The sequence below is a fragment of the Macrobrachium rosenbergii genome, chromosome 14 (assembly GCF_040412425.1).
Source record: "Macrobrachium rosenbergii isolate ZJJX-2024 chromosome 14, ASM4041242v1, whole genome shotgun sequence".
Classification (NCBI taxonomy): Eukaryota; Metazoa; Arthropoda; class Malacostraca; order Decapoda; family Palaemonidae; genus Macrobrachium; species Macrobrachium rosenbergii.
The window spans coordinates 29,039,884-29,060,740 of NC_089754.1; the positions used below are offsets into that span (position 1 = coordinate 29,039,884).

The 20,857-nt window shown below is 34.8% G+C and overlaps 2 protein-coding genes across 2 annotated transcripts in view; both read left to right on the forward strand.

Moving 5' to 3' along the window:
- LOC136845515 (multiple epidermal growth factor-like domains protein 10) overlaps positions 1–16,411 on the forward strand; it is a 29,553-nt gene extending 13,142 nt beyond the window's left edge. Inside the window, exons 2-15 of the mRNA XM_067115693.1 lie at positions 3,798–3,998; positions 5,983–6,132; positions 7,526–7,657; positions 9,534–9,662; positions 10,346–10,486; positions 10,807–10,935; positions 11,343–11,477; positions 11,711–11,839; positions 12,580–12,717; positions 13,271–13,402; positions 14,066–14,200; positions 14,811–14,939; positions 15,588–15,725; positions 16,242–16,411. Of these exons, the coding sequence (XP_066971794.1) occupies positions 3,798–3,998; positions 5,983–6,132; positions 7,526–7,657; positions 9,534–9,662; positions 10,346–10,486; positions 10,807–10,935; positions 11,343–11,477; positions 11,711–11,839; positions 12,580–12,717; positions 13,271–13,402; positions 14,066–14,200; positions 14,811–14,939; positions 15,588–15,725; positions 16,242–16,411 (1,988 nt within the window). The remainder of the gene's footprint in view (positions 1–3,797; positions 3,999–5,982; positions 6,133–7,525; positions 7,658–9,533; positions 9,663–10,345; positions 10,487–10,806; positions 10,936–11,342; positions 11,478–11,710; positions 11,840–12,579; positions 12,718–13,270; positions 13,403–14,065; positions 14,201–14,810; positions 14,940–15,587; positions 15,726–16,241) is intronic.
- Positions 16,412–16,546: 135 nt separating this feature from the next.
- Positions 16,547–20,857, forward strand: part of LOC136845516 (adhesive plaque matrix protein 2-like) — a 51,850-nt gene continuing 47,539 nt past the window's right edge. Inside the window, exons 1-5 of the mRNA XM_067115694.1 lie at positions 16,547–16,688; positions 17,444–17,578; positions 18,168–18,296; positions 18,937–19,074; positions 19,618–19,749. Coding sequence (XP_066971795.1) covers positions 16,547–16,688; positions 17,444–17,578; positions 18,168–18,296; positions 18,937–19,074; positions 19,618–19,749 — 676 coding nt within the window. The remainder of the gene's footprint in view (positions 16,689–17,443; positions 17,579–18,167; positions 18,297–18,936; positions 19,075–19,617; positions 19,750–20,857) is intronic.

Here is a 20,857-nt window from a genome sequence, read left to right on the forward strand (position 1 = left end):
AGATGGGCTGGGTGTTTTTCAAAAAATAATGTCTTCAGCAGAAATAGTTTAGCATTAGGGACCTAACCCACAGAGAGGGTTTTCACCAAGTAACCTCTAGGAAAGGTGGTCTTAAACTTCCTTTTTCCCTATTCTATGTATCGGCGATGTTTGTCAAATTTTCAGACTGCCTGAGGCATATAGCCATACACAAAAAACAGCCCAGGACTCCTGTTTTGACCTGGGTGGGGTCAGACAGAAACTTGCTACTGAGCGAGACCCATGTGTTGTGTGTAACTAATTGTACTTGCCCTCTTACTGTTACACTGGTACTAGTGAGACGAATCGGGTACTTTCAAGACTTCTGATCGTCAGTTGCATGTGCAAGAGACCATGTCAACAGTAAGTTTGAAATTTGCCAAATTTTTGTTGACTCGCTAGTATCTCTTTCTGTATTTCCAGTTTCCTTTGTTTTCCCACTTCGCCACCATCTACAAGAACCTGGTATAACCAATTTACTTTTATGAGGTCTAGTGTAAGAATAATTAACATTGCTTAGCGACACTGTGTAAACTATTCCTGTGAAGTAAGTAGAACTTAGGGAAAGTTAAGTAAGTAAATTTCAGGCAGCCTTGTGTCTCGATCACATTGTTTGGAAGAGAATTGGCCTTCAATACTATGAAACTGCGTACGATATCTCAAATATTTCGTTGTGTTAAAGCTTTACTTGAAGCAAGGGAAAACTGACTGTGTCTGACGTGGGCGAAAGTTCATGAATTTCCTCGCTATCACAGCACATTCTTTCTTTGTTGGGACCAAATGGCAATTAAGGGTTTGATGTAATCCATTTGTTTTCCCTGACTGGCAACCTTATTCAATTAAGTAATTGTCTGTCTTTCAGGTTAACTGTAACTTTAATTGACAGGTTACGTGCGTCATTGGCGATGCAGGGCCCCATAAATTAACTAATTAATAAACAGTTACTCATCAGCTAAGCCCCACACGTAACAATATATATATATATATATATATATATATATATATATATATATATATATATATATATATATATATATATATATATATTATATATATATATATATATATATATATATATATATATATATATATATATATATATATATATATATATATATTCTTTCCATGCTAAATTCTTTGTATTCTTAAACTGACACTTCTGAGGTGTCAGTGACTTACGAGTTAGAAACAAAACAGATTTTCATTTTATAGTTTAAACAATCTAAATACATACACCCATGCCACGAATTTTGATCTAAGTAATGGCAGGCATTTAGAACATAACAAATCGCGATTTATGCTTATTGTAATGGGGATAATTTATCGCGGTTAATTACCCAACTTTTTGACCACTGTTTGGAAAATTAAAGACCAAACGCCTAATTATTACCTCTACCTGGGATAAGAAGGGAACACCTGTGTCTGGTGATAACATACCAGGAGGAATAATTGCTAGGGGCGGTAAACGTTGGCTTAGGCGATTCCCCACTTTCTCTTTATATAAATATAATTACTTATCCAAATTGCCATTAGTGCTGCTTTCAATTTACGTAAAAAAAAAAAAAAAAAAAACCACAACATAGGCGACGGGGTCTATGAACTGAGTCCCATTTTGTTTTTAAAAATTGTTGATAACTGTGTCAATGGACATAGATTTCTTGTCTCTCATTCAAGGCGTTGTTGTTTAACATCTTTCGTTATCAACCAGTGACGTTGTCTTTCCGCCAAATTCCCCGAATTCTTGAAGCCGTGTTGTTTGTCGCCCTTGCTAGTGAAACAAAAACACAGCAACACGGTTATTCATCCGAAAAACAGTTTTTTTCCGGTTCTCGTGGTGACTCATCAGTCAGTGAAACATGTATTTCTTGTGCCATTTTACTTATTATTATTATTATTATTATTATTATTATTATTATTATTATAATTTTTTTTTTTTGTGGGGAGGAATCTAAGCAGTTGATAACCTTTACTGCGAGCTGGAAATGTTCAAGATATTAGTGAAGAACTAATACTAATACTTTATTTATCCACTTTGATGAGAAAACAAGACACTGTGATTCCGGTCATCTGACTATACTAGGTGTTACGTTGGAGTTGACGCCTATTGTAACAAAACTAGAAAGTAAATTATCTATAGCTGCTTAATAAATAGTTACTGTTTTTATGCTTTCCATTGTAAGTTAATATTACCTATACCTGATATTTAAACTAAGTATATCTAATATTTGTTTTGACTTTATCAATTGTATATTAATACTGCTACATATAGCTGATGTTAATACTACGTGTATCTAATAGTTATTCTGCCGTTACAAAAATGCTACCCTTCTCTTTACGTGACAGCAGTGATGTATTTCTTAAACTGAATTTCATTTTGTTTCTTGTACCCAAAGGCATTCACAGAAGTTTTTAATAATTTTTAATATAAATTGGGGACTGGTCTGAGCAGCAATAAAAGAAGCTATAAGATTTCTTGAAGTTAAATTTCAAGAAAAGTAAAAATCTATATCTCCAAGTCAACTTAACAAAATGAATTGAAGTTTTCACAGCATGTAATCAAACTATAGATCTTTAATCTGCTGTACGGAAAAGCGTTTTTGGCTTCAACTTTTTTTACGTATATGATTTATGAAAAATTATACCAGTTTTTTATTCACCTGTCAAATCGATGAACTTAGGTGGTGAATTCTGTATTTCCCAACACAGGAACTTTGAATATTAGTCGTTTAATAAGTGGCAAAAATTAGAAATACATCCCATTAATTACGATAACCAATCATAAATAAGCTAAATGTTTCACTTTCAAATATATTTCGATTTTTGAACTTATCCTCCACCAGCTACTGGTGAATTTAGTCAATCTTACACATTTCAGGCGAGGCAGATGAGATCTTTAACGAACTAACACCAAATACCGAGAGATGATATTTTCAAGAAAGTCTTGGTTTCGATGATTATTTATCTTCCTTTCCAAAACAAATTAGAGTCTCCTAGGAATGGAATAACGGGGGTAAAAAATCGACGATCTTTAGGAGGCTAAGAAATTATGTGTTTGTATTTCATCTATCCCTATACTATTCACCTATCTGTAGTCAAACAGTGAGTCATTTGTCTGACATCGAAATTTTGGAATTTTGATTTTTCCTTACTAATATTCTGTCACTTATTTGTGCCAGTTTTACGATTACCTGAAAATGTTTTCTTCCCCTTTTTTTTTTAAATGCTTCGCATCTGAAACAAGAAAGTTTATGAATATTAGAAGGTATCACTTAAGTAGGACCAATTTTATAGGCGTCATCACATTTTCAAAATTCGTTTGTGCAGTAGGAAACATCCTTCCCAGAAGGGTATAATTCAAATTATCTCAAAACTGTAGGACGTTTGGATTTTTTCGTAAAGGACTTGATGCAATAGACACTTTACAAAGGTTTTATTGAAAATGATGATGAAGTACCTACATTAGTAAAAAGAGCAGAAACATTTCAAATGCAAAAAAAAAAAAAAAAATAACAGAATAAATTTTCAATATGTTACACTACGTTTTATTGGTATTCGGGCAAGTCAGAACTCATTTTTCTATATATGCTAACAGATCTGATTAAAAATATATACTTCTATTTTGGGGCAAAATCCGCTTTGCCTATTAACACACTTTGCTTGGCCATAAATCACCGCCCGCCTGGTCGTAGCAGCATTTAATTTGAGCGTGGAAATAAGAGAGCAACACGTTACGACTATAATTCCTGCGCAATTAATGGCATGCATTTGTTCATCCTCAGGTGCTTCCGGGACTAGCAGACAGACAGACAGACAAACAGACAGACGGACAGGTCTGAGCTATGCCCTGGATGGAACCCTATTAAAAAGCACTGTCGAGGGTCACTGCACTATTAGTGAAGCAGAAACCTTGCCGGCGTTCACAGGTCCGGACCAAACTTCCGTCCTCGCTCACAATGAAGAACTGTATTATTCTTCTGCTGGTATCCAGCTGCCTTGCTGAAGAGCTGACGGGAGCTGTAAGTCCTTTTCTAGCCTGGTTCAGACTTTGCTTGTGTGGGTGTCGCGATTTCCCTTCTAAATGAAGTGCTGTGTTTGAATTTTCCCCCATGAGAGCGTACATCCCCTCTTGAAACTTGATGAGGGAACTGTACGTTCTGGTGCTTGCAGCAAAATAGTGCAAACAAAACTGATTCTTAAACGTTTATAGAGAAAACTGAATGGTGATTCTTTGTTTTATTTCTCTACAAGTAAAGAGAAATATGGACCAGTTTTATTTAGTATTTTTCTGTTTTCCGATTTCTTTAAGAACTGTGGCAATGCTACCGATTGGAAAACGAGAGTCAACAAATTCCATTTATTTATAGAATAAATGTTTGTGCATAATAACAATTGTCAGTAAACAAAAGAAGAGTACACACACACACACACATATATATATATATATATATATATATATATATATATATATATATATATATATATATATATATATATATATATATATATATACACAGTATATATGTATATATATGTATAAAAAATATATATATATATATATATATATAATTATATGTATATATATATATATATATATATATATATATATATATATATATATATATATATATATATATATATATATATATATATATAAATGTATATATATATTCTCGTCTTTTATTTGCTGACAAGGGTAATGATATACAAACATTTATTACTAAAAATAAATAGAATTTGTTGATTCTAGTTTTCCAATCGGTATCACTGACACAGTTCTTAAAGAAATTGGAAAACAAAAATATTAAGTAAAACTGGTTTGTATTTCTTTACTTGTAGAAAAATAAAACATAGAATCACATTCAATATATATATATATATATATATATATATATATATATATATATATATATATATATATATATATATATATATATATATAATATATATGCATATACTTATATGCATATATATATATATATATATATATATATATATATATATATATATGTATATATATATATATATATATATATATTATAGTAGGATATTTTGAGGATCGTGTATAGCTTTGTCGAATAAATGAAAAATTGACATTCTTAAACAAATATAGGCTATTCTCTCTGATTAATTTCTCTCAGCTTTAACAAATAATATCTACCATAATATTATCGTCCACATTTTCTGATTATTAACTGTTTTGATATCTAATTGAGTCTATCTTTTTTTTATTTCTGTTCTTTTTAGGGTGAACAAAACAAAACTTTAAGCACAGGCTCCAACGTGACTGACCTAGCTGAAAATGGTACAAGAGTGCCTAGACCAGGTCTGTAATCCGCGAAGTTACCTTTTTTTTTGTTGGGTTTTAACAAGCGTTAATACTTTAAAAAAGAGAGAGATTTATTTGTAAATATGAAAGGGTCCACGAAGATCACATTACCTTTAACTGAGATTCCGTTCGAGTGATAAAATGGCTAAGCAATATTACCTTGAACGCTTCGGTTTCATAGTTCTTATAGTTCACTGACTTTTAATATTCATCTGGGTACTTTCTATCCCAATTCTACATTTTTCATAGAGTGAAATTTCTTGCAAGGGTGAATGTGCTCTTGCATCTGAGAACTCATTTTCTTCATACCTTAGAGTTTACGGGTTCATTTAACTTGTTTTTGATTTTTAGGTACATACCAAGTGTTTTTTGTCTGTTTTAGGAAAAAAAAAATAATTCGTGTCCCGATAAATACGAAACTCCAAGCCAACTGTGACAAGCTGTTGGGAGCGCCATTTGTTCCGACAGTGTCAGGCACTGGAAAATGATTATTTTCAGATGATACCTCAACCTTGACGACCCAACGAAAGGTTTATTCCTGTGCTGTGAAAAATAAAAAGGCTTTGCCTGACCACAATTACATACCTGTCAGTCGAATATTTGTGCGTTCCTCGTGTACGTTGTAGCTTTCTCTTCAGGTTTCAGACACGCCATTGGTTGCCAGGAGTTGTCATACTGCACAGAACATGGTGTATATTGTTTGAAATCTTACGACTTTGAAATCTGCGAGGGTGAAATTTACGAGCCTGGATGCAGTGGAGAAGACTGCGCCTGCTGTGTGGAGAAGCGTGAGTTAGAGATGCTCTGATACAAGTATTTGTTAATCTACCCGCCTCTTAGGAGAGGTGAAATTACACATCCCTAGCTACAAGTTAGGCGCATTTGGCCTACACATTAGCTTCTCTCCTTAAGAGATACTCTCGCTGGCAATGTTTCTCATGTTTCTGTATATGGGTAATCAGTTTCGAATTTTCCATTTAGATGTATGATGCAAATTTGTTCAGTTTTGTTTTCATGTTGTTAATTCACTTCAACATCTTCAGTTGACTAAATAAAAAAAAAAAAAATTGCTGTTCACGTGCATGTGATAGTCACGCAACCAAACTTATTCCTGTAATGACACTGCCTAGTATTATTGTGTTCACAAATAATGAACCTTGAATACCGCTAACTAATACATTTTTAGTACATTTGAAATAAATTTTTATTTGTTTATTAATTTATCCATTCATTTTTTCCTTTTTTGAACAAGTAAGATGATCTCTTCTTTCTGTATTTCCCTTTACCCTCTCTTACTTCTTCCTAATGAACGCCATATTCTTTGTTAGTTTGACTTCCAAGTCAATGGCCCCTTCGTGGGCTCGCTATGGCAGGTTCATTAGAGTAGTAATGGATTGCATCTTCTCTTGAACTTTTGAAGTTCCAATTCCGCGACATCCTCAGGGAGACTGTTCCACAGTCATGTTATGTTAATGAATTTAGGGTCATTTGAGAGCTAAAGAATTTAGCGCCATTGTGTTTAAAAATCCCCCCCAAAAAAGGAAATTATGGGTAAATCTAGCCGTAACGACAACAAAAATCTAGCCGTAACGACAACAATTTTTGTTATTGAAAATAAATTCTTCAAAAATCAGGAAATTATGGGTAAATCTAGCCGTAACGACAACAACTTTTGTTATTAAAAATAAATTCTTAAAAAATCAGAGAAAGGTGACATCCAATGTTCGTTTCAAAAGTGTAAAACTATCATAACTTTACTCTCCAATGATATGAAACTAATTACTTTGTGAGGCCTGTATAGTACCATAAAGCACATTAAAAAAAATGTACAATATAACTGAGTAGCGTATAGTTCGGCGAGCATAATAACGGTTTATGTCACTTTAAAATATGCTCCATATTTAAATTCCGTTGGTGTGACAATTTTTTTTTATCATTTATTGCAAATTTATGAAAAAATGCCCTAATACAATTCAACTTGTACTTTAATATTTTACTTACATTTTTACCTATTTATTAAATTGTCAATTTATCTGTTTTTCTAATAACTAATCTCTTTCTGTATTTCCCATTACTGAGCCTTCTGTTACTTCTTCCGAATGAACACTACATTCTTTGGAATATGAAAAACTTGTGTTGCATGAATTGCATTAATTACCTAATGAACTGGGAAACCAACAGACTGTGAACGACTTCCCGAGTGTGAAGAATATGATGGATATTGCTACAGGAAGTTCACTGGCCATACTTGCAATGGTATTATCTATGAAGCGGGATGCAATGGTTCAGCAACTTGCGCCTGTTGTATCAGAGGTATGGGACTGTCTTCTAAAAGGCATTCACTTCCCTTCTATTTTGGCAATCCTTTTTCTTTGTGGGGGCGGGGGGCGGAGTTCGACGGTTCCTTTCAAACTTTTTTTTTTTTTTTTAGAACATCAGTACCGTCAAGGACTATTCAGTTTCTCAAAAGTATAATTTCTGACATATTCTGGAATGTTATCTAAGAAGTTATAATTGTTTCTTAATGAGAAGTTTTGAAAATGTGTTCAAATTCAAGCTTGTTTTCTGAAGAAGCCTCCATTTTAAACATCGATTCCACCACCGTGAGTTTTCTCAAAAGTAACGTTCATCTTTCAGACTATACTACGTGTGTACCGTTACCTTCGTGTCTCCAAGACAGCGGGGAGTGTTTAAAGGAATACTTTTGGCACGGCTGCAATGGTTCCATTGACTCGACTGGTTGCCTTGGGGAAGACTGTGGTTGTTGCATGGCTGGTGGTGAGTTATGGAATCCCCAAAACGTCAATAATAATAATTTCCAATCACTAGTATTGATCACAGTGACTTCGAATTTTAGAACCTTACATTTTGGAGATGTGTACTCAATATTGATTCATCTGTCTTGCTTTCCTTGCACATTTCGAAAAAAAAAATGGATAAAATAGCCACGTATCTGAACTAGACTGTTGGAAATTTTTGATTCGGGATGACAAATGTTTAATGAGCACTTGAGGTCATGGAATTAAGCTGTCTAAACTCCTCCCTTAAAAATGAGAGCGAACCTTGTATATTTGATCATCAACACCTATATTTGGGCTATTTTTTTTTTAGTAAGTGTTATATAATTATATTTTCAATGCCGTTCAGTAAAATTATGGCTATATTCGGTAAATAATGGTATCAATTTATGCAACAGTAAGCAATGTTTTCACACCATATATTCTTTTAAACTAAACTTCTAAAAAAAATTGATAAATAAACATATCCATATTTTAGAGAGACTCTCTTGGGTTCTTTGCAAAGACGTAATAGAAAGCAACTGGAAATATGCATGTGAGACAGAATAGGTATTCAGTAAGTATCCTAAAGCCAGTTTAAAGTTGGATTACAGAACAAAATTGCAGAACACTGGATGACATTTTCACCTCAGTGATATGACCATCGCATATACATTTTTCTTGGAGTGGCTTATTTCCTGTCAAGTATGATGACTTTACATTCTGTTAAAAATCTATTTCAATATTTTACTTAATATTTTATTTATTTATTAATTAGTTGATTTATCTGTTTTTCTAATAACTGGTCTCCTCTTTCTGTGTTTCCCATTACTCTCGGTTACTTCTTTCTAATGAGCACCATGTTCTTTGGAAGCCTGAATTTCAAGTCAATGGCCCCTGTGGGCTTGTTCCATATGAACAGGGTTCATCTCTTCAATAATAATATTACTATTATTCAGAAGATGAATCCTATCATATGGAACAAGCCCACAGGGCCCATTGACTTGAAATTCCAGCTTCCAAAGAATATGGTGTTCATTAGGAGGTAAGAGAAGGTCAAGGGAAATACAGAAAAATGTCACTTATTAAAAAGAAAAAAAAATTATTAATTAATAAATAGATAAAAATGTATTGAAATGCAATGACAATAGCATAAGAGTAGAAGTGCACTGAATCTTCGCTTGAACCTTTTTTTCTGTAATAATAATAGTAACAATGATATAGGCCTACCCATAAAAGCCTCGTGCTTACCTATCGAACCGGTCAATCTGACGACATCCAGGAAAGGAAGTGGATGAATTATATATTTCAATCTCTAGAGGAGTTTACGGTAATGCAAACGCTTTTGATTAGCTAGATAAATCAGGGAACCCTATAATGTTGTGTAAGTTTAATTACTGCCTCATTTTCAGAGTGCTCAATGTTAGATCAGTGCACAGATAATGACGGTTACTGTTACAAGCTGGACAGTGACCATGTCTGCAATGGCACCGTCTACGAAGAAGGGTGTGAGGGCTCTGGTTGCGCCTGTTGCATTGAAGGTAAGTGACTGTGCCTCCAGGAAGGCGCTTTCTCAGCCATTCAGGATCTACTAATCCACAAAGATTAAATTCTGTGAGAACTTGTGGTTTTACCAGCAGATTCGTCACGACACCATTTCTGATTTTCAAATCAACATAGAATAGGAATGTAGCACTGTGTGTAGTCTAGAATAGGATAGAATACAGAATTTAGGCCAAAGGTCAAGTGCTGGGACCTATGAGGTCATTCAGAGCCGAAACGGAAAGTAACAACAAGACGGTCTGAAAGGTGTAACAGAGGAAAACCTCGCAGTTGCACTATAAACAGATGTTAGGAGAGGGTGTAAAGTCAGACGGAAAAAACAGAAAATGAACGGAGGTACAGACAAAGGAATGAAAGGAGTTGCAGCTATGGGCCAAAGAGACGCTGCAAAGAATCTTAAGTAATGCCTACAGTGCACCACAGAGGTGCACGGACGGCAATACGCCCCTTCGGAAGCGCAATGTGTATAATTCTAGGCAAACAGAATTCTTGATAAATTCCAGGTGAAAAAAAAAAATGCATATTACGGTATTCAAATTACGGTCTGACATCCACGATGACTCCATTTTAGCACAAGTTCAGCATATATGAGGTTTAAAATACGTGCAGATCTTGTTTGGGAGTGTGCGTGTCTCTGAAACCACTGACGTTCAACTTTCAGATGAGAAAGCCTGTGTAGCATCAGAAGAGTGCGAGGAGTATGGCGGCGCTTGTGGGAATTTTGAATTATGGTCCTCTTGCGATGGGGAAATTGACTCGACTGCCTGCCTTGGAGATAACTGCGGTTGTTGCAAGTTTGGTGGTGAGTTATAGAATCCCCAAAGCCTAAGTGCCTTTTCATCCACAGCCAAAAAGTATTTAGAGATTTGGAGATTTATTTTGAATGTTGATTCGTCTATCTTGCTTTCCTCGTGCAATTACAATTGAAAAACATGTATAAAATAGCCACGAATCTGAACTTGGTCAATTTGGCAATAATCAAGAAATGCAGATGTATTATACATTTGACTCTCTTGAAGAGTTTACGATAATGCAAACGCTTTTGAATTACTAGGCAAATCAGGGAACCGTATAATAGTGTGTCAGATTCATTGCATCACATACATATTTTTGTAATTTTAGCCTGCACGCCTTCAAGCATTTGCATCGACAATGGCGGTTATTGTTTCAAAACGTCGGGTCATCACGTCTGCGAGGGCACCGTCTACGATCAAGGGTGTTCTGGACAAGGTTGCGCCTGCTGTATTACAAGTAAGTGACTGCAAGTGACTGCACCTCTAGGATGACACTTTCTTTACAACACAAAAGCTGCTTGTCATGATTATGAATCTTTTTTCAGCAAATTTCCAAAAGATCAATTACTGTAAGAACTTGTGCTTTTACCGGTGAAATTGTTGTGGCACCATTTCTGCATTTTTTTTTTTTACTCAACATTTTCTCTGAGCTGGGTAATGTAAGCCTAGACACTTTCATTTACTGCCCCATTTCAGAAATATGTAATAAAAGAATGAGATCATATTAATTCAAGTTTTTCTCCAGTCTTTTACTCAAGGGGAAGGTGAATGAGTCATTTAAATTTCTTTTTCGAAATATAAGAGATTTGATGGGCCATGTTTGTGTTTTTGCTTAAATGTTAAGAATCCCGTTAACATTTCCAGATTCTTCAGTATGTTTGGGATTCAGTGAATGTGAAGGCGCTAACGGAACGTGCATGACATCTGGAGAACTGAGTGGATGCATAGGTTTAGTAGACACGAATGGCTGCCTTGGTGCCGAATGCTTTTGTTGCAGGGGTGAGTTATGAAGTTCCATTTGTAGCCTGAGGCACAACAACGTAAAATAATCATCTCTATACCATTTAAATATCTCCATAAGCAAACTTGCCTATTTAAGAACTGAAGTGATGTCATCATACAACGAACACTGTAATAGTTGCCAAATGTCTCTCGAAATAGAAATACTGGGAGGAGAGTATCTTGAATTGCTACATATCATTCTAAATGAAAATTTCTGCTGCTATTCTCAGATTGCACGCCTAGCGCACTGTGCACTGACAACAACGGACTATGCTACAATACGGAGAGTGACTTTGCCTGCCCTGGTACTGTGTACGAGGAAGGATGCGAAGACGCAGCTTGTGCCTGTTGCATTCCTGGTAGGAGAAGACCTTCGTCAATTCCTCGTTTTCTTTCGAAATGAATTTCTCGTTTCTTGATTGATTTCTCATTATTCTTAAAGAGAGGTCTATTAGACAATTTAATGTTTATTATGCCCAATTTATGTAGCTATTTTAATGCAATTTTTCATACTGCTACGTAAAAAAACAATATATTAAGTCCCATACTCCCATTACAACAATTAGACTGAAAATGGTATATAAGACTGATTTTAAATTCCATATATAGCAGAACAGGATCACACCGTCATACTCTTTAATAAATGCCTCACTAAGAAAAAACAATATATTACTGTATTCAGATTCTGCATTGATTTCTAAGAAGGCCCCATATGAATATATAAAAAAAAAGTTAAGTGTACCTTAGTTTTACCAGACCACTGAGCTGACTAACAGCTCTCCTAGGGCTGGCCCGAAGGATTAGACTTATTTTACGTGGCTAAGAACCAATTAGTTACTTAGCAACGGGACCTACAGCTTATTGTGGAATCCGAACCACATCATAGCGAGAAATGAATTTCTATCACCAGAAATAAATTCCTCTAACTTTTCATCGGCCGGCCGGAGACTCGAACTCGGGCCTGGCGAGTTCCAGTCCACAGCTATACCGACTCTGTCAACGAAGAGCTATATATGAATATAAAAGCTACACATATGAGTGTTAAGGTATCTGTCAGTTTTTCCACGTGTATCTGTTATTACTGATATGCTTCTTTCAGATACTAGTGTCTGTGTACCATTAGATGCCTGTGAAGATGGCAATGGGCGCTGTTTGAAAGCTGACCAGTGGAGTAATTGCAGTGGGGAAATTGACCCAGCAGCTTGTCTTGGTACAAACTGCGGCTGCTGTAAGGAAGGTGAGTACGAAAAGTCTCAAACCAGGAATTAGGTGAATGTTTGCACTATAGGCATTGGTGGATGAAGTTTGAGTAATCTATCTGTCTATCTATGTATCTATCTATCTGCATCATCTCATGACATTATCTATACTGCCTGCCAACTGGCACTGTATCTGATATGGTGCACACAAATTTTAGAAAGATCATAGAGCTGAGATGTTACGGAAGTTTAGCGCGACATTTTGCTGTTTGTCCGTTTGTATCTACGCATCATGTAGATAAATGTACCAGTGTAAATAATCATGAATGTATTTAAGTAAATATGTGCAAACTCACACTTGTGTGTAATTTACATCACTGTCATTTTTAATCTGTGTATCTCGGATGAGAAATAAAGGCATACTGAACTATCTATCTTATCAATCTATATTCATTTCTATCTATCTAGAGAATTGTTGCCTTTGACTTATGAACAACAGACAGTGACTTTGGCAACTGCGTATGCAAAGCAAAACATTCAAATGCAACAATGATGAGTACGCTTACTTATGTGTAATATTTTCTGACGCAGACTCATGTTCACCAACGAGTGATTGCACAGATAACGACGGTTATTGTTACTACAAGGCGAGTGGCTACACATGCAATGGAACTGTGTATGAAGAAGGCTGCAGCCATTCCACCTGCGCTTGTTGCATTCCAGGTAAATGTGGCTCCATACTCAGCAGATGTCTGCACTAAGCAGGGGTCAGTTTGCTATCAGAAAAATGCCTGCTAATAGTGTCTCATGATTTCTCTATATTGTGATACCCACAATACCCACATTGCCCTCTTAAGTGATCAATAGATTCTGTATATATATATATATATATATATATATATATATATATATATATATATAAATATTTACAAAATCACAGTAGACGCACGCGACTTCAGTGTGTGTGTGTATATATACAGTATATATATATATATATATATATATATATATATATATATATATATATATATATATATATATATATATATATATATATATATATATATATATATATATATATATATATATATATATATCTGTATATTAATTGAATAAATTAAGATCCTAAAAACACTTTATGTTCTATACAGGCCTATATAAATAATTCCTATTTCAAAGCAGCTACCTTTTCCATCACAATGAAAATACTGAACTTAGCTTGAACAAAATCTTTACTTTAATGACAACCTTTCATGTGACTGAAATGTCACATGAAAGGCTATCATTAAAGTAAAGATTTGTTTTCTTGTATAATACATAAACAACCTCGAATGTCCCAGTTTTTTTTCATATATGAGAATTTTAAAACTTATTCGTTGTTTTCAGATACATCCACATGCATCGAAAAGCCACAATGTCAAGACAATGGTGGGGTTTGTATGAAGACTGGCGGAAGGAGCGAATGTTACGGGGTCATTGATAATGAAGGCTGCCTTGGTGATAACTGCTTCTGTTGCATAGGTGAGCCAGAGAGGTCTAGCTTTTTGATTAAAAAAAAATTGAAATACTATAGTTTTTCTCGTTACTCAAGTTCCAGCATCGGGGCACAGACTTTATCCAGGTGTGTCAATAAGTGTGGATCAACTCAAAAATATTGTGACATTTCGTTCTTAACCTTCTGGTGCCCACTGTTCCTTTTTGTAGCCTCTCATTTTACTTAAAACTAACGAATGTGTTGGTTACATTACACGTATATCTTCTTATGCTATCTCCAACACATAATACTTTAGAATGTGGTTTGTTTCTTAAGGATGTAGTGTAAAAGTTTTTTTTACATAAAACACTTCCACGAGAGAGAGAGAGAGAGAGAGAGAGAGAGAGAGAGAGAGAGAGAGAGAGAGAGAGAGAGAGAGAGAGAGAGAGAGAGAGAGAGAGGCAATACTTCTTCTTTATTTAATCTTAAAGTCTTCCAGATCTACTAAGTAACAAAATCCATTAAATGTCAAGAGTTGAGGTGTTTTTACCAAGTGGTTTTGCAACTTTGAGTATAAGGTGAAAATTGAAGGTTTCTTCTAACTACGTAAGGTAGAAATTTAGCTAAACGTCTTCTCATTTTCTCGTATATTCTCAGACTGTGTACCTACTTCCGTATGTGCTGCACACATCGGTCACTGCTACAACGTAAACAGTACCTTCGTTTGTTCAGGCATTGTTTATAGCGAAGGATGTGACGACCCGTCTTGTGCCTGTTGTATTGATGGTATGTGACTTAGTATCAATTATCATTAATTCATTTTTGCCTGTGTTTCACGATTATTTTCACATTTACAGTACTTTTAAGTAAAATTTTCTAAAGCTTCAGTTTTTCTGTATCGTTATTATCTCATTTACTTTTCTTTTAATATTAAAAAACTATGGTTTTTCAGCTGAAAAATACTTATGTTCACTCTCCCAATCATGTTTCAAGAAGTTCATTTAACTCCTTTCTCTTTGAGGAAGAAGGAAGTTGAAAAATTTCTTCCCGCAAGCCAAGACAATTAATTATAACAAAAATGAATTTTTTTTTAGTTTTTAATATTTCGAATAAATAAATGAATTGGACTGTGTGTTATATGTAATTCCTTATGGGGTTCCTGATTTTAAATTCCATACAGAGCAGAACAGGATCACACTGTCATACTCTTTAATAAATGCCTCACTAAGAAAAAACAATATATTACTGTATTCAGATTCTGCATTGATTTCCAAGAAGGCCCCATATGAATATAAAAGCTACACATATGAGTGTTAGGTGTCTGTCAGTTTTTCCACTTGTGTTTTCGTGGGTGAGTGAGTGAGTGTGCGTGTGTGTGTGTGTATGTGTGTACCTATATGCTTGTATCTGTTATCATTTATATACTTCTTTCAGATACTAGTGCCTGTGTACCATTATTTGCCTGTGAAGGTGGCTTGGGGCACTGTTTGAAAGCTGACGAATGGAGTAATTGCAATGGGGAAATTGACCCAGCAGCTTGTCTTGGTACAAACTGCGGCTGCTGTAAGGAAGGTGAGTAGGAAAAGTTTCAAACCAGGAATTGGATGAATGTTTACACTATCTATCTGTCTATCTATGTATCTATCTATCTGCATCATCTATTCTGCCTGCCAACTGACACTGTATCTAATATGGTGCACACCAATTTTAGAAAGATTATAGAACTGAAATGTTACGGAAGTTTAGCGCGACATTTTCCTGTTTGTCCGTTTGTTTTTACGCATCATGTAGATAAATGTACCAGTGTAAATAATCATGAATGTATCTACGTAAATATGTGCAAACTCACACTTGTGTGTAATTTACATCAATGTCATTTTTAAACTATGTATCTCGGATGAGAAATAAAGGCATACTGAACTATCTATCTTATCTATCTATCTATATTCATTTCTGGCTATCTAGAGAATTGTTGCCTTTGACTTATGAACAACAGACAGTGACTTTGGCAACTGCGTATGCAAAGCAAAACATGCAAATGCAACAATGATGAGTACGCTTACTTATGTGTAATATTTTTTGACGCAGGCTCATGTTCACCAACGAGTGATTGCACAGATGACAACGGTTTTTGTTACTACAAGGCGAGTGGCTACACATGCAATGGAACTGTGTATGAAGAAGGCTGCAGCCATTCCACCTGCGCTTGTTGCATTCCAGGTAAATGTGGCTCCATACTCAGCAGATGTCTGCACTAAGCAGTGGTCAGTTTGCTATCAGAAAAATGCCTGCTAATAGTGTCTCATGATTTCTCTATATTGTGATACCCACAATACCCACATTGCCCTCTTGAGTTCTCGAATTCTTCACGCTTTTTGGATTCGCTTGTCACTATGAAGCCTGAGATCCAAATGCAAGATTATGATGAAATTCTGGCGTCCGTAGCGGGATTTGAACCTGCATCCGGAGTATCAGAATTTCTTTACACTCTTCTATTTGGATCTCAGGTTATAGTGGCAATTGTATCCACAAAGGGTTAGAGAGATTCGAGAAGTCAAAAGGGAATTGTTTATGTTACAGTTACATACGTGTCTGATTAAAAGTGATCAATATATTCTGTAATATATATATATATATATATATATATATATATATATATATATATATATATATATATATATATATATATATATATATATATATATATATATATATATATATATATATATATATGTGTGTGTGTGTGTGTGTGTATATATATATATATAAACAAACATATATATATATATATATATATATATATATATATATATATATATATATATATATATATATATATATATATATATATATATATATATATATATATATATATATATATATATATATATATATATATACAGTATATATATATATATATATATATATATATATATAATTACAAAATCACAGTAGAGCACGTGACTTTAGTGTGTGTTTATGTGTATGTATGTATATATCTATATATATATGTATGTATATTATATCTGTATATTAATTGAATAAATTAAGATCCTAAAACCACTTTATATTCTATATAGGCCTATATAAATAATTTCTATTTCAAAGCAGTTACCTTTTCCATCACAATGAAAATACTGAAGTTAGCTGGAACAAAAAATCCATTTCAGTCACATGAAAGGCTGTCATTAAAGTAAAGATTTGTTTTCTTGTATAGTACATAAACAACATCGAATGTCCCAGTTTTTTTTTCATATATGAGAATTGTAAAACTTATTCGTTGTTTTCAGATACATCCACATGCATCGAAAAGCCACAATGTCAAGACAATGGTGGGGTTTGTATGAAGACTGGCGGAAGGAGCGAATGTTACGGGGTCATTGATAATGAAGGCTGCCTTGGTGATAACTGCTTCTGTTGCATAGGTGAGCCAGAGAGGTCTAGCTTTTTTATTAAAAAATTGAAATACAATAGTTTTTCTCGTTATTCAAGTTAAAGCAACGGGGCACAGACTTTATCCAGGTGTGTCAATAAATGTGGATCAACTCAAAAATATTGTGACATTTCGTTCTTAACCTTCTGGTGCCCACTGTTCGTTTTTGTAGCCTCTCATTTTACTTAAAACTGACGAATGTGTTGGTTACATTACACGTATATCTTCTTATGCTATCTCCAACGCATAATACTTTAGAATGTGGTTTGTTTCTTAAGATCGTAGTGTAAAAGTTTTTTTTACATAAAACACTTCAGAGAGAGAGAGAGAGAGAGAGAGAGAGAGAGAGAGAGAGAGAGAGAGAGAGAGAGAGAGAGAGAGAGAGAGAGAGAGGCTTCTTTATTCAATCTTAAAGTCTTCTAGATTTACTAAGTAACAAAATCCATTAAATGTCAAGAGTTGAGGTGTTTTTACCAAGTGGTTTTGCAACCTTGAGTATAAGTTGAAAATTGAAGGTTTCCTCTAACCACGTAAGGTAGAAATTTAGCTAAACGTCTTCTCATTTTCTCGTATATTCTCAGACTGTGTACCTAATGACCTATGTGACGCAAACAACGGTCACTGCTACAACGTAAACAGTACCTTCGTTTGTTCAGGCACTGTTTATAGCGAAGGATGTGACGACCCGTCTTGTGCCTGTTGTATTGATGGTATGTGACTTAGTATCAATTATCATTAATTCATTTCTGCCTGTGTTTCACGATTATTTTCACATATTTACAGTACTTTTAAGTAAAAGGTTCTAATGCTTCAGTTTTCTTTATCGTTATTATCTAATTTACTTTTCTTTTAATATTCAAAAACCATGGTTTTTCAGCTGAAAAATACTTATGTTCATCCTCCCAATCATGTTTCAAGAAGTTCATTTGACTCCTTTCTCTTTGAGGAAGAAGGAAGTTGAAAAATTTCTTCCCGCAAGCCAAGACAAATAATTATAGCAAAAATGAAATTTTTTGGTTTTTAATATTTCGAACAAATAAATGGATTGGACTGTGTTATATATAATTCCTTATGGGGTTCCTGATTTTAAATTCCATATATAGCAGAACAGGCTCATACCGTCATACTCTTTAATAAATACCTCACTAAGAAAAAACAATATATTACTGTATTCAGCTTCTGCATTGATTTCCAAGAAGGCTCCTTATGAACATAAAAGCTACACACATGAGTGTTAAGGTATCTGTCAGTTTCACCACGTGTGTTTTCGTGGGTGAGTGAGTGTGCGTGTGTGTGTGTATGTGTGTACCTATATGCTTGTATCTGTTATCATTTATATGCTTCTTTCAGATACTAGTGCCTGTGTTGCATTAGCAGCCTGTGAAAGTGCCTATGGGCACTGTTTCAAAGCTGACAAATGGAGTTATTGCCATGGGGAAATTGACCCAGCTGCTTGTCTTGGTACAAACTGCGGCTGCTGTAAGGAGGGTGAGTACGAAAAGTTTCATCCAGGAATTAGGTGAATGTTTGCACTATAGGCATTGGGGGATGAGGTTTGAGTAACCTATCTGTCTATCTATGTATCTATCTATCTGCATCATCTATTCTGCCTGCCAACTGACACTGTATCTAATATGGTGCACACAAATTTTAGAAAGATCATAGAACTGAAATGTTACGGAAGTTTAGCGCGACATTTTGCTGTTTGTCTGTTTGTTTTTACGCATCATGTAGATAAATGTACCAGTGTAAATAATCATGAATGTATTTACGTAAATATGTGCAAACTCACACTTGTGTGTAATTTACATCACTGTCATTTTTAATCTGTGTATCTCGGATGAGAAATAAAGGCATACTGAACTATCTATCTGATCTATCTATCTATATTAATTTCTATCTATCTAGAGAATTGTTGCCTTTGACTTATGAACAACAGACAGTGACTTTGGCAACTGTGTATGCAAAGCAAAACATTCAAATGCAACAATGATGAGTACGCTTACTTATGTGTAATATTTTCTGACGCAGACTCATGTTCACCAACGAGTGATTGCACAGATAACGACGGTTATTGTTACTACAAGGCGAGTGGCTACACATGCAATGGAACTGTGTATGAAGAAGGCTGCAGCCATTCCACCTGTGCTTGTTGCATTCCAGGTAAATGTGGCTCCATACTCAGCAGATGTCTGCACTAAGCAGTGATCAGTTTGCTATCAGAAAAATGCCTGCTAATAGTGTCTCATGATTTCTCTATATTGTAATATCCACAATACCCACATTGCCCTCTTAAGTTCTCGAATTCTTCACTCTTTTTGGAATCGCTTGTCACTATGAAGTCCGTAGCGGGGTTTGAACCTGCATCCGGAGTATCAGAATGAGGTCAGGTAACCAACCTGGTACTTTGGATTTTTTGGCACTCCGAAAGCGGGGTAGAATCCTACTACTAGTATCAGAATTTCTTTACAGTCTTGTATTTGGATCTCAGGTTGTAGTGACAATGGTATCCACAAAAGGTTAGTGAGATTCGAGAAGTCAAGAGGGAACTGTTTATATTACAGTTACATACGTGTCTGATTAAAAGTGATCAATAGATTCTGTAATATATCTTCTTCGCTTTAACGTGCTTTTTTCCCATTTTTATATGGGGTAAGCACGATGCCTTCTTTTGAAGGACTCTGATTTTGCGGTGGGGTAGGCCACAGCCTCGATCGGCTGCCCTGCCTGACATCGCTTAGACCCCGGTAACGAATGTGTACATGTATTGTACCAAATCCCTAGCTCCCTTTCTCCAAGCAGCGAGGAGAACTGGGCGGTTAGGTCGACAGTTCGAGGCGTGTGACGTGTCTGTTATGTTTTTAGAAGATGTTGGAGTGGCTTTGTTTATGTGTATTAGTCTGTAACACCCATTTGCTTTCAGCAAACCTATCCATTGATTACATACGTAATTCTGGGGTGTCTACACAGACAGCAAAGTGTCCGCCTTCTCCGACCGGTCGGCTGCGGGGATTGAACCCTAACCACAAACCTCTATGAAGTCTGAGGTTGCTGCAATACCGACCAAGCCATCGAGGCTCCAGATTCTGTAATATATATATATATATATATATATATATATATATATATATATATATATATATATATATATATATATATATATATATATATATATATATATATATATATATATAAACAAACAATACATATGTATATATAAACAAACAAACATATATATATATATATAAATATATATATAATATATATATAT